Source organism: Lampris incognitus, chromosome 5 (genome assembly GCF_029633865.1).
Source record: "Lampris incognitus isolate fLamInc1 chromosome 5, fLamInc1.hap2, whole genome shotgun sequence".
Lineage (NCBI taxonomy): Eukaryota > Metazoa > Chordata > Actinopteri > Lampriformes > Lampridae > Lampris > Lampris incognitus.
In genome coordinates, this window is record NC_079215.1 from 9556814 (window position 1) to 9569701 (window position 12888).

At 47.3% G+C, this 12888-nt stretch overlaps 1 protein-coding gene across 2 annotated transcripts in view; it reads right to left on the reverse strand.

The window, feature by feature from the left end:
- pkn1a (protein kinase N1a) overlaps positions 1–12888 on the reverse strand; it is a 112386-nt gene that overhangs the window by 39332 nt on the left and 60166 nt on the right. For both annotated transcript variants that reach the window (XM_056279753.1, XM_056279752.1), the window contains exons 4-5: positions 5206–5354; positions 4063–4183 (exon numbers count right to left, since the gene is read on the reverse strand). In XM_056279753.1, the coding sequence (XP_056135728.1) occupies positions 4063–4183; positions 5206–5354 (270 nt within the window). The remainder of the gene's footprint in view (positions 1–4062; positions 4184–5205; positions 5355–12888) is intronic.

A 12888-nucleotide genomic window follows, 5' to 3' on the forward strand; every position in this document is an offset into this window, starting at 1 on the left:
AGAAAGAAGGTCCTGTGTTCAAACCCTGGGGTTGTCCAATCTTTTGGGGGGGGTCATCCCAGGTCGTCCTCTGTGTGGTGTTTGCATGTTCTCCCTACGTCTGTGGTGGGTTTTCTGTGGGTTCTCCGGTTTCCCCCACCATCAAAAAGAAACATGCATGTTAGGGTTAATACTCCTGTCTGTGCCCCTGACCAAGGCAATGGAAAGAAGAACTGGAGTTGGTCCCCGGGCACAGCATGAAGGTGGCAGCCCACTGCTCCTAGCTACACAGAGCACAGCTCGGATGGCTTAATTTGCAGTAACTGAATTTCCCCAAGGGGATCACCACCAAGTCGCCCTGTCTTCCTTCCTCTGTCCAAATGACACACCTTCCTAGCTGTCTCCCTCACTATTTCTGTCCAGCAACTCTCCACTACCACCCAGTGCCTGTCTTAACTCCTCCCTGAGCTCCACACAACAGTCTTCCTTCTTCAACTTCCACCATTTGATCCTTGGCTCTGCCTTCATGCTCTTCCTCTTCTCGATCGCCAAAGTCATCAAATCTACAGACCACCATCTCATGCTGCCTAGCTACGTTCTCCTCTGTCACCACCTTGCAGCCTCCAATCGCTTTCAGATTGCACCTCCTGCACAAGATAAAGTCCACCTGTGTGCACTTCCCTCCAACTCTAATACATCACCCTGTGTTCCTCCCTCTTCTTCAAATATGTATTCACCACAGCCATTTCCATCCTTTTCGCAAAATCCACCACCATCTGTCTTTCCACATTCCTCTCCTTGACACCATACCTGCCCATCATCTCCTCATCACCTCTGTTCCCTTCACCAACATGCCCATTGAAGTCCGCTCCAATCACCACTCTCTCCTCCTTGGGTACCCTCTCCACCACTTCATCCAACTCACTCCAGGATTCTTCTTCCTCTTCCATCTCACACCAAACTTATGGGGCATATGCGCTGAAAACAGTCGTCAATACAACTTCGATTTCCAGTTTCATACTCATCACTCTGTCCAACACTCTCTTCACCTCCAGCACACTCTTGACACACTTTTCCTTCAGGATTACCCCCACCCTACTTCTCCTCTCATCCACACCATGGCAGAAGAGTTTGAACCCACCTCGTAGCTCCTAGCCTTACTCCCCTTCCACCTGGTCTCTTGCATACACAATATACCTACCTTCCTTCTCTCCATCATATCAGCCAGCTCTCTCCCTTTACCAGTCATATGTGGACCTACAACTCTATTATATCCTTTTATATTACTTTTATTAGCGCGATATAAGGGGATGAAGGTGAGTAAAATCACATTTTCCCCTGGGAGGATACCGCAGCATAAAGTATAGCAATTAACAGCCTTTAAATAATCCATCCAAATGGGCATTTCGTTTGTCGCCTTAAAATCTAACAGCATTTCTTAGTGGCCATCAGCTCCCTTGGTCTGAGGTGAGGAGGAAATACATACAGTGGCTTGCAGAAGTATTCATACCCCTTGAACTTTTCCACATTTTGTCACGTTACGACCACAAACATAAATATATTTTATTGGAATTTTATGTGAAAGACCAACACAAAGTGGCACACAATTGTGAAGTACAAAGAAAATCATACATGATTTCAAATTTTTTTTACAAATAAAAAACTGAAAAGTGCGGTGTGCAAAAGTATTTAGCCCCCTTTTCTCTGAGTGCAACCAGTTGCCTTCAGAAGTTGCCTGATGATTGCTGAATGATCGAATGTTGATTTAATGACTAAATAGAGTCAACCTGTGTGTAATCTAATCTCAGTACAAATACAGCTGTTCTGTGATGGCCTCAGAGGTTTGTTAAGAGAATATTGGGGAGCAAACAGCGTCATGAAGTCCAAGGAACACACCAGACAGGTCAGGGATAAAGTTGTGGAGAAGTTTAAAGCAGGGCTAGGCTATAAAAAGATTTCCCAAGCTTTGAACATCTCACGGAGCACTGTTCAATCCATCATCCGGAAATGGAAAGAGTATGGCACAACTGCAAACCTACCAAGACACGGCCGTCCACCTAAACTTACAGGCCGAACAAGGAGAGCACTGATCAGAGATGCAGCCAAGAGGCCCATGGTGACTCTGGACGAACTGCAGAGATCCACAGCTCAGGTGGGGGAATCTGTCCACAGGACAACTATTGGTCGTGCACTGCACAAATCTGGCCTTTATGGAAGAGTGGCAAGAAGAAAGCCATTGTTAAAAGAAAACCATAAGAAGTCCCATTTGCAGTTTTCCAGAAGCCATGTGGGGGACACAGCAAACATGTGGAAGAAGGTGCTCTGGTCAGATGAGACCTAAATGCAAAACGCTATGTGTGGCGGAAAACTAACACTGCACATCACTCTGAACACACCATCCCCACTGTCCAACATGGTGGAGGCAGCATCATGCTCTGGGGGTGCTTCTCTTCAGTAGGGACAGAGAAGATGGTCAGAGTTGATGGGAAGATGGATGGAGCCAAATACAGGGCAATCTTGGAAGAAAACCTGTTGGGAGTCTGCAAAAGACTTGAGACTGAGGTGGAGGTTCACCTTCCAGCAGGACAACGACCCTAAACATAAAGCGCGGGCTACAATGGACTGGTTTAAAACAAAACATATTCATGTGTTAGAATGGCCCAGTCAAAGCCCAGACCTAAATCCAATTGAGAATCTGTGGCAAGATCTGAAAACTGCCGTTCACAAACGCTCTCCATCTAATCTGACTGAGCTTGAGCTGTTTTGCAAAGAAGAATGGGCAAAGATTTCAGTCTCTAGATGTGCAAAGCTGGTAGAGACATACCCCAAAAGACTTGCAGCTGGAATTGCAGCAAAAGGCAGTTCCACAAAGTATTGACTCAGGGGGGCTGAATACTTTTGCACACCGCACTTTTCAGTTTTTTATTTGTAAAATTTTTTTAAAACCATGTATAATTTTCTTTCTACTTCACAATTGTGTGCCACTTTGTGTTGGTCTTTCACATAAAATTCCAATAAAATATATTTATGTTTGTGGTCGAAACGTGACTAAATGTGGAAAAGTTCAAGGGGTATGAATACTTTTGCAAGCCACTGTAGGAGGCTCCACGGGGGATAAACCACATGTTCAATTTCCAGTTTTCTCCAGCTTGCCTCCTTCCATCTCCTCTCCTTTCAACTATCGCTCAGTTTTTCTCCGCCTCTCCATTTTTTTTGGGGGGGGGGGATTTCCCCCCCTTTCTCCCCAATTGTACCCAATTACCCCACTCTTCCAAGCTGTCCTGGTTGTTGCTCCACCCCCTCTGCCGATCCGGGGAGAGCTGCAGACTACCACACGCCTCCTCCGATACACGTGGAGTCGCCAGCCGCTTCTTTTCACCTGACAGGGAGGAGTTTCACCAGGGGGACGTAGCGCGCGGGAGGATCACGCTATTCCCCCCAGCCCCCCCCCCCGAATAGGCACCCAAACCAACCAGAGGAGGTGCTAGTGCAGCGACCAGGACACACACCCACAATCCGGCTTCCCACCCACAGACACGGCCAATTGTGTCTGTAGGGACGCCCAACCAAGCCGGAGGTAACACGGGGATTCGAACCGGCGATCCCCATGTTGGTAGGCAATGGAATAGACCACTACATTATCTGGACACCCCTGCCTCTCCATTTTTACTGTCCCTTTCGCTCTCCCCCACAATCACCCTGTCCCCATTTCCAGTTTTCTTCCAAACCATTCACCTCCCACCACCTTGAAGACATTATATGGGCCAAGCAAAACTCGCAGTGAGACAGACACCCAATCCCCAGCCCTGAAATGGCATTCATTTGTCAGCAAACACAGTAGGTATGTATATTTGTGTGTGTGTGTGTGTACACTTTTTGTGTATTTTTTCTGTATCTTGCTATACACCTGTGTTTGATACTGCCATATCATCAGTCAGCGATGCAGCCAAATGAGAAAATCCACCAGCTGACCATCCAGCCAGCCTTTTACTGCCCATCCCCATTAGGCCGGATAGCGTGCACTGCCATGCCTACAGTCAGTCCAACAGTCAGCCAGTACAGCAGGCAGTCAGTCAGACCTACCCTGCATGTCATCACTGTGCTCCGTCGCCTGCACAGCTTTCCGGATTTGCATGCGAATGATGTCTATCTTGGTCTTGCTGTCCTGCAGCATCTGCTGGGCTGTCTGCAGCATCTTCTTATCCTGATTGGACCAGAGACAGGATGCAGGTCACGTGACAAGAAGTGCAAAACACAACAAAAAAATGCTCGAGATTAGTTGCAGAGGAAAAATGGGAAGTGGGACCCGCAAAGAAGTAATAACGGTTCATTTGATACCAACATAACGGCTTGGGTCTCAACTTAAACAGAGAAGACGGTCCTGTTGAGAGTGTGCTTGGTCTCAGTGATGTCCTCTGCTTTTCGATCTATTAAGTATAAACGGGCTATCATGTTCTCATGTAGGCTGTTTGAGCTGTGAGTCATTAAAGCTACGTGTCCTATCTGCTATCCCTTCCAGTTGTGTATGCATGTGTGCACACATATGAATACCTAATATCCATCCATCCATTATCCGAATCGCTTATCCTGCTCTCAGGGTCGTGGGGATGCTGGAGCCTATCCCAGCAATCATTGGGCGGCAGGTGGGGGGACACCCTGGACAGGCCGCCAGGCCGTCACACAGGGCCGACATACACACACACCCACACATTCACACCTAGGGACAATTTAGTATGGCCGATTCACCTGACCTATATGTCTTTGGACTGTGGCAGGAAACCGGCGCCGCCGGAGGAAACCCACGCAGACACGGGGAGAACATGCAAACTCCACACAGAGGACGACCCGGGACGACCCACCAAGGTTGGACTACCCCGGGGCTCGAACCCAGGACCTTCTTGCTGTGAGGCAACCGTGCTAACCACTGTGCCACAATATATTATACCTAATATATCATACTATAATTATATATTATTATTAATTAGTTAATTATTATTACTATTATTATTATAATACTATATTATCTACTCTCTATAGTAGATATGCATGTGTGTGTGTATGCATGTGTGTAGTTAGTGTTATGTGTCCTCTATATTGTCCTGGCTAGCTATATGGATGTAGTCAGTGGTATGCATTGTATATGTTGTTCTGCTGAGCTTGATGTGTGTGTGTGTGTGTGTGTTATGTGTGGGTTCGCAAATGCTGATTCGTTTCAGGGTGTCGTACCTTGGTGGCACCGTTGGCGTAGATGGGGATCATGTTCTCGGCTCCCTGTTTGACCTTGAGCTCGATGTTGAGCTGTCGCTCCAGGGCGGCGATGCGCTCCTGGTGGGCCGACATGCGGCTCTCTGCCCCTGGAGAATGGGGGCACTCGTCTGTGCAGGAGAGGAAAGGTCATAAAGAATATTAAAGAGGAAAAAAAAGTTAAGTTAAAAAAGTCCGCTTAAAAAAAAAAAGTTATACCTAAAATGAGAATGAGAAGACGATCTTGACGCTCCTTTTTGAGGTCTGAACTCGCTGGCGGGGATATTCGATGAGCGTTGAACCCAAGTAGTTCGACGCTCAATCAAGGAAGGAAGTTGGAGGGGGTTTGCACAACAGGACGCGCACACGAAATCACATGCTCAACAGCAGAAGCCGTCCGGCACAGTTAACACTTCGACTCGAGCAACACGTTAACGTGGGAGGATTTCACTATGTGTGAAACTAAATTAAATGACGCTACATGTTCCCCTGATCCATATCTGCTTTCTCTGACTCGGCACCTGAGAAATTATTTTGTTATGCCTGTGTGTGTGTGTGTGTGACACTAAAAGTGCAGAAGAAGTTGCAATAACCTGAGTATCGGTAGACAAAAGCATTAATGGCTTTTTCAAAGTCACCAAATCTGATCAGTGTTCAACAGGAAACGGTGTTGTTTGACTTGTTTAATCTGTTTATGACAATGAAGACAAGTATCACCGATCTCAGCCGTGTTCTCATCGGTTGGTTGTGAAGCCAAAGTACCAACGTGAAGCCAAAGTACCAAGATAATCATGACTTTCAGTCAGAGAAGGAGGTGGAGGTCAGCTAACACCATTTCATATTGTATTCCAGTGGCGGCTGCTGCTAAAAAATTTGGGAGGGGGGGCACAATTTACCTTGCTGCAGCACACCTGACAGCTGCATTAATGTGCACACACTCACAGAGTTATTAAGAAGGACAGTGTAGCCGATAGATTTTAATCAGGGTTCGTAGACGGTGGAGCTTCACGGCTTCGTTTGGGTGGGCCACGTAGTTCCGCATGCCAGACCACCGGCAAAGAAACTGTCATATGGCGAACTCAAGCAAGGCAAGCGCTCCCACGGTGGGCAAAAAAAGTATTTCAAAGACACCTTGAAGGTTTCGTTAAAGGCCTTCACCATCAACTACGACACATGGGAACAGAAAGTTTTGGACAGAGGAGAGTGGCGTGCAGCTGTCCGAAATGGTGCAAACACATGTGAGGCCGCCAGGATTGCTGCAGCAGAGAGCCGCAGGCAGGCCAGGAAAGACCGTGCCAGCAGCCCTCCAGCTACTCCCACTATCCCATGCCCACGTCGCCAAAGAACATTCAGGGCCCAGATTGGACTAACCAGCCATCTTCACACCCACAGAAATCGACCCCTACCGGATGACTAGATGGTCCTCGTCACTGCGACAGATGAACAACAGACGGTGGATGATTGACAGTCGAGACGAGGCGTGGTGGTGGGAGTGAACTTGATTGACAGCCACGAGAATTGTCCAATCACATTAGATCAAAAAACATGAAAACAATACCAATTCGCTGCCAATAAAAGCGGGAGTGTCTGGGGCTCACAGAACTGCGCCCCATGGGAAATCTGAAGAAACCAATCAGACAGCAGCCTCGGGTCACCTGCTCGCCACAAGTTTGAGGGCTTACATAAGGTGTGGTTTGGCCGGCGCCCCTCACCCAGGAAGTATATGTATTCAGACAGAAATCAACCTAGATACCATTTGAACCAATATTTAATGCTGCCGACAGACTGAAAAACACTTTTATTTCATAATTATTTCCATTATGCAACTAAATTATATTTAAAATGTTTAAGTAGATTTTCATCTCTTGATATTTGAAGGGGGCGGCGCCCCAGCGCGCTGTACTGGCCAGCCGCCACTGTTGTCATCATTGAATTGCGGTGGTTTTTGGGTCATCCAGTTAAGAGTTATATGGTCGGGGGGAGCATAGTTGCTAGAATCCACTGTGGTTTTGAAACATGTAATTCATTTCAGATTGCAAAACATGTGTTTAAAGGGTTCTAATGAATCTCTACAAATCATTCTGCAGGATGTCAACACAGTGCTTTGACCATCTTCTTCCATTAGGATGAGGCACTGCTTTAAGTATGAGTTTCTCCCTTTTTATGCCCCGATTTTACTCTTCCAATTACCCCGCTCTTGCAAGCCTTCCCGGTCGCTGCTCCACCCCCTCTGCCGATCTGGGGAGGGCTGCAGACTACCACATGCCTCCTCCGATACATGTGGAGTCACCAGCCGCTTCTTTTCACCTGACAGTGAGGAGTTTCACCAGGGGGACGTAGTACGTGGGAGGATCACGCTATTCCCCCCCAGTTCCCCCTCCCCCCTGCACAGGCACATCGACTGACCAGAGGAGGTGCTAGTGTAGCGACCAGGACACATACCCACACCCGGCTTCCCACCAGCAGACACAGCCAATTGTGTCTGTACAAACGCTCAACCGAGCCAGAGGTAACACGGGGGGATTCGACCCGGCGATCTCCCTGTTTGTAGGCAGTGGAATAGACCGCTACGCTACCTGGACGCCCCCTACTTTTTTTTTAAACTTGAAATCGGCTTTGACAATGGAGGAAGAAGGATGCAGCTAAATGGGAAGTCCAGCAGTATGTCAGGGTGTGTCATACCTGGTGCTGGTTCACTTGTGAAATATGAATGACATACAGTACAGGAATCAGTCTGTCAGACACGGTCATCCTGCTTTACCATTTTAACATCTCCCTCACTGCGGTTACTAGATACAGCTATCAGAGTCAGGTGAGGGACCCAATTCTGTCCCATCGACGCAGGACAATGCCGGAGCGGTGAACAGATGAAACGTGAGCTGATGCAAACCTCTTGCCAGTAACATTAAAAATGGAAGAGCTCTGCTCTCTGGTTGGTGTTTTAAAATCTGTGGCTAACGCATCACTGTGACCCTGGTGGTGGGCGACATGGAAAATACCATTAGTAGAGGGAATTCTACCACATATATATATATATATATATATATATATATATATATACACACACACACACACACACACGTACTATATATATATATATATATATATATATATATATATATATAACTGTTAAAACACTCAACAGTAGGGAAAGTGCTCAACAAATAAGGAGCAAAATAATCCGCTATTCCCCACAGTTCCCCCCCGACCAGGCGCCCCCAACCAGCTAGAGGAGGCGCTATTGCAGCGACCAGTACACATACCCACAACCGGCTTCCCACCTGCAGACACGGCCAATTGTGTCTGTAGGGACGCCCAACCAAGCCGGAGGCAACATGGGGATTCGAAACGGCAACCCCCGTGTTAGTAGGCAACAGAATAGACCACCACGCCACCCAGACGCCCGATGCAAAACCTTATCATTAATGCAGACAACAAAATTGTGCAGCATGACATAACAATAGCATAATTCAATCCCGATACAGCACAGGGGCAAGACAAATGGTAACACTGAATTATTACCCAGTCCGACGTGACCCTGTTCAGAGCGTTACTCACTGATGTCAAGTGGATGATTTAGAGTTTCAACAGCAGACATTCGTCACGAATTCGCCGCCAAGCTGCTTTCTTTGGCCAAGCCACCGAAATGTTGCTCTCTTTTGACTACATTACTTCAAATCAGAGGAGCTGACTGAGAGGGTAAGCAAGTTCAAGTTTCACTCCGTTGTCATATATACATATAAAAAGTACCATGTACCTTCCAATGCAATGAAATGCATGTGCCCTGGCTCTCTCTGCCCATAAAACTATATATAAGGAAATAATAACAAAAACAACAAATAAGAAATGAGAAATCCCACAAAAGAATAAATCACTGAAGTTACTTAAGGTGCCGACTGTTAATTATTCTGACCTCCTGGGGGAGAAAAGGGTCTCTGAGACAGCTGGTCTGTAAGCGTTGTCCTGAGGGAAGGAGGAGAACAGACCATGTGACAGGTGGCTGGTCTCCTCCATGATACTTAGGGCCTTCCTTCTACAACAGGTGGTGTACATGTCCTGAAGCTGCGGCAGTGCCGCTCCTGTGATGTCTGAGGCCGTTTTTACTGTCCTCCTCAGCTGTTTGTGGTCCTGCTCAGTCAGGTTGCCAGGCCACACCGGTATGCTTCCAGTAAGGATGCTCTCTATGGTAGTCTGATGGAAACTGACCAGGGTTTTTGTGGACGTTATGAATTTTTCAAGACATATCATAAAGTATAGTCTCTGTTGTGGCTTGTTAATGATGCGACTGGTGTTTAGAGACCAGGAGACGGAGTCTGAGATCGGACTGCCAAAAAACACGAAGTTCTTCACAATTTCAACACAATTTCAACGGTGATGTAAACTGGTGTCTGAACCGTTTTTGGACTTCCTAAAATCAACAAATATCTCCTTTATATTCTCGACATTTAGGGAGAGGTTGTTGCCTGCAGTGGCTGACCAGTGCAGGGCGCTGGGGCGCCGCCCCCTTCAAACATCGAGATGAAAATCTACTTAAACATGTTGGATATAATTTATTTGTATAATGCAAATAATTATGAAATAAAAGTGTTTTTCAGTCTGTGAGCGCCTGTGAGCAGCCATTAAATATTGGTTTCAAATGGTATTTGGTTGATTTCTGTCTGAATACACATACTTCCTGGGTGAGGGACGCCGGCCAAACCATGCCTTATGTGAGCCCTCAAACTTTTGGTGAGCCGGTGACCTGAGGCTGCTGTCTCATTGGTTTCTTCAGATTTTCCAGGGGGCGCAGTTCTGTGCGCCCCACACTACCACTTTTATTGGCAGCGAATTGGTATTGTTTTAATGTGTTTTGGTCTAATGTGATTGGGCAATTCTCATGGCTGTCAATCATATTCACACCCACCACCACGCCTCGTCTTCAATCATCCACCGTCTACGAACCCTGATAAAATCTATAGGCTACATTGTGCTTCTTAATAACTCTGGGACTGTGTGGACATTAAAGCAGCTGTCAGGTGTGCTGCACCAAGGTACATTGCCCCCCCCCAACTTTTTTAGCACCAGCCACCACTGGTGGTTATCTTGACACCATATGGATAAGTCCCTCACCTCCTTCGTATAGGCATCTTCATTGTAGTCATCATCGACACCACAGTAACTGATGCTGTTATGATACTTGGCAACACAGTCATGCGCGAACAGACTGTAGAGTAAGGGACTAAGGCAACAACCCTGTGGATCTCCTGTGTGGAGAACTATGGTAGATGACTAGCTGGTACCTGCTCCCACTGTCTGAGGTCTGCCTGTCAGGAAGTCATGTAACCACTTACAGGTGGAATTACAAAGACCAAGGTCCCTAAGTTCTTCAGCAACCCTGCGACCCTGAGAGCAGGATAAGCAGTTCAGATAATGGATGGATGGATGGACGGATGGACAATGGTATTAAATGCAGAGCTGTAGTCAATAAACAACATCCTGACATAGGTGTTTTTCCTTAAAGGTGTTTTAACACAGCATGCAGAGCCAATGCCACAGCATCCTCCACAGAACTATTTGACCAATAAGCAGACTGTAGCGGATCAACGTTGGCAGGAACGTTAAGATTTATGCATGTCTTAACAATTTTTCAAAGCATTTCATTATTACTGAGGTCAAAGCAATGGGTCTGTGAATTCTGTATTGTCTGGCGGTCCTGAGTGACACTCAAAGCGGGCACAGAACCTGTTCAGGTCATCCAGGAGTGAAGCGGTGGTGTTGGTAAAACCGTCCGGCTTGGATTTGTAGTCCGTTATCGCTTGCAGTCCCCGCCTGGAGTCCCCGCCGTTGTAATGCTGTTCTAATTCATCCCGGTATTTTATTTATTTATTTTTTTTTTTGGCTGACTTGATGGATTTCCTCAGCATTTACCTGGCTTCTTCGTAGCGGTCCCTATCTCCCGGCTTTAAAAGCAGCAGTTCTTTCTTTTAGTCTCAGCCAAATATCACTGCTGATCCAAGGTTTCCGATTCGGATACGAGAGGGTGGTAAAAGTGGGGATAAAGGTGTCCAGACAGAATTTAATAACCGTATCGAAGAATTTGTCCAGGTTTAGCAGGTTCCTAAAAATCGACCAGTCTGCTGAATCAAAACAACCCTGAAGTTTAAGCTCATTTCCCGCCAACCGGCACTGCACTGTCCTCAAGGGGGGCTCATCGCTCTTAACTTTCTGCTTGTTAACAGGTAGCAAGAGCACGGATGAATGGTTCAATTTCCCAAAGTGAGGCCGTGGAATAGACCTGTACGCTCCCTTGACAATGGAGTAGCAGTGATTCAAGATCTTGTCACCCCTGGTTGGGCAGCTGACATGCCAGAAGTATTTAGGTAGCAGCGATTTGAGGCTGCAGTGATTTAAGTCCCCCACCACAAAGGAAATAGCCTGTGGATGCTGATTCTCATAGCCGCTGATTGCACCATGCAGCTCTTCCAGAGCTACTGTAGCGTTGGCTTGTGGTGGAATGTAAACAACAGTTAACGGGACGGAGGGGGATCCCCTTGGTAGATAAAATGGTTGACACTTGATAGTTCGATGTTCCACCACCGGCGAACATGACTGGGAGATTACTTCCACATCGGTGCACCGCGAGTTGTTAACCAGAAAACATACTCCCCCCACCTTCAACCTTGCCGGTCGTTTCACATAGGCGGTCCAGTCGGTGCACAGAGAAGCCATCAGGCTGCATGGCTCTGTCCGGGATGTTCGAGGTCAGCCAGGTGTCAGTAAAACAGAACACGCAGCAACCCCTTATGTCCCGTTGGGCGTTGATACGCCACTGGAGTTCTTCTAGCTTTGTTACCAACAGATTGTACATCCATCAATTATCCATGATCCAAACCGCTTATCCTGCTCTCAGGGTCGCGGGGATGCTGGAGCCTATCCCAGCAGTCATTGGGCGGCAGGCAGGGAGACACCCTGGACAGGCCGCCAGGCCATCACACAGGGCCGACACACACACACATTCACACCTAGGGACAATTTAGTACGGCCGATTCACCTGACCTACATGTCTTTGGACTGTGGGAGGAAACCCACAGACACGGGGGGAACATGCAAACTCCGCACAGAGGACAACCCGGGAAGACCCCCAAGGTTGCACTACCCCGGTGCTTGAACCCAGGACCTTCTTGCTATGAGGCGACCGGGCTAACCACTGCGCCACCGTGCCACTATTTCAGATACAGATTGTACACTGGCTAGCAAAATACTAAGGATGGAAGGTCGAGCTGGGCGACGCTGTAGCCAGGACCCCGCCTCGTCTTCCACATCTCTACCTGTATTAGCACCGATATGAGATACCGTAGAGTTTTAAAACACTGTCTTTTGTTATCTCCGGAGGTGCACAAAAGTCTAGCACATTTAGCCATGAATCCAGGAAGGTCTGGCGGCCATAAATGGTCATTGTAGACTTAGTATGTGCGAGAAAGCTAACAATTAATGCCAAAACTTAATACGAGGGAGAGAGAAGCTCGTAGCGTGTCACCATCAGTCAGTGCCATCTTGCACTGATCTTGCTGGTGGTACAGTTTTTCCGACAAGCAGAGCTGACTGTTGTCCCTCGACCCATAGACCTACAATCTAACTGATGTGGTAAAAAACTGGTCACGGATGAATGCCTGTCTGTTTTTGGAT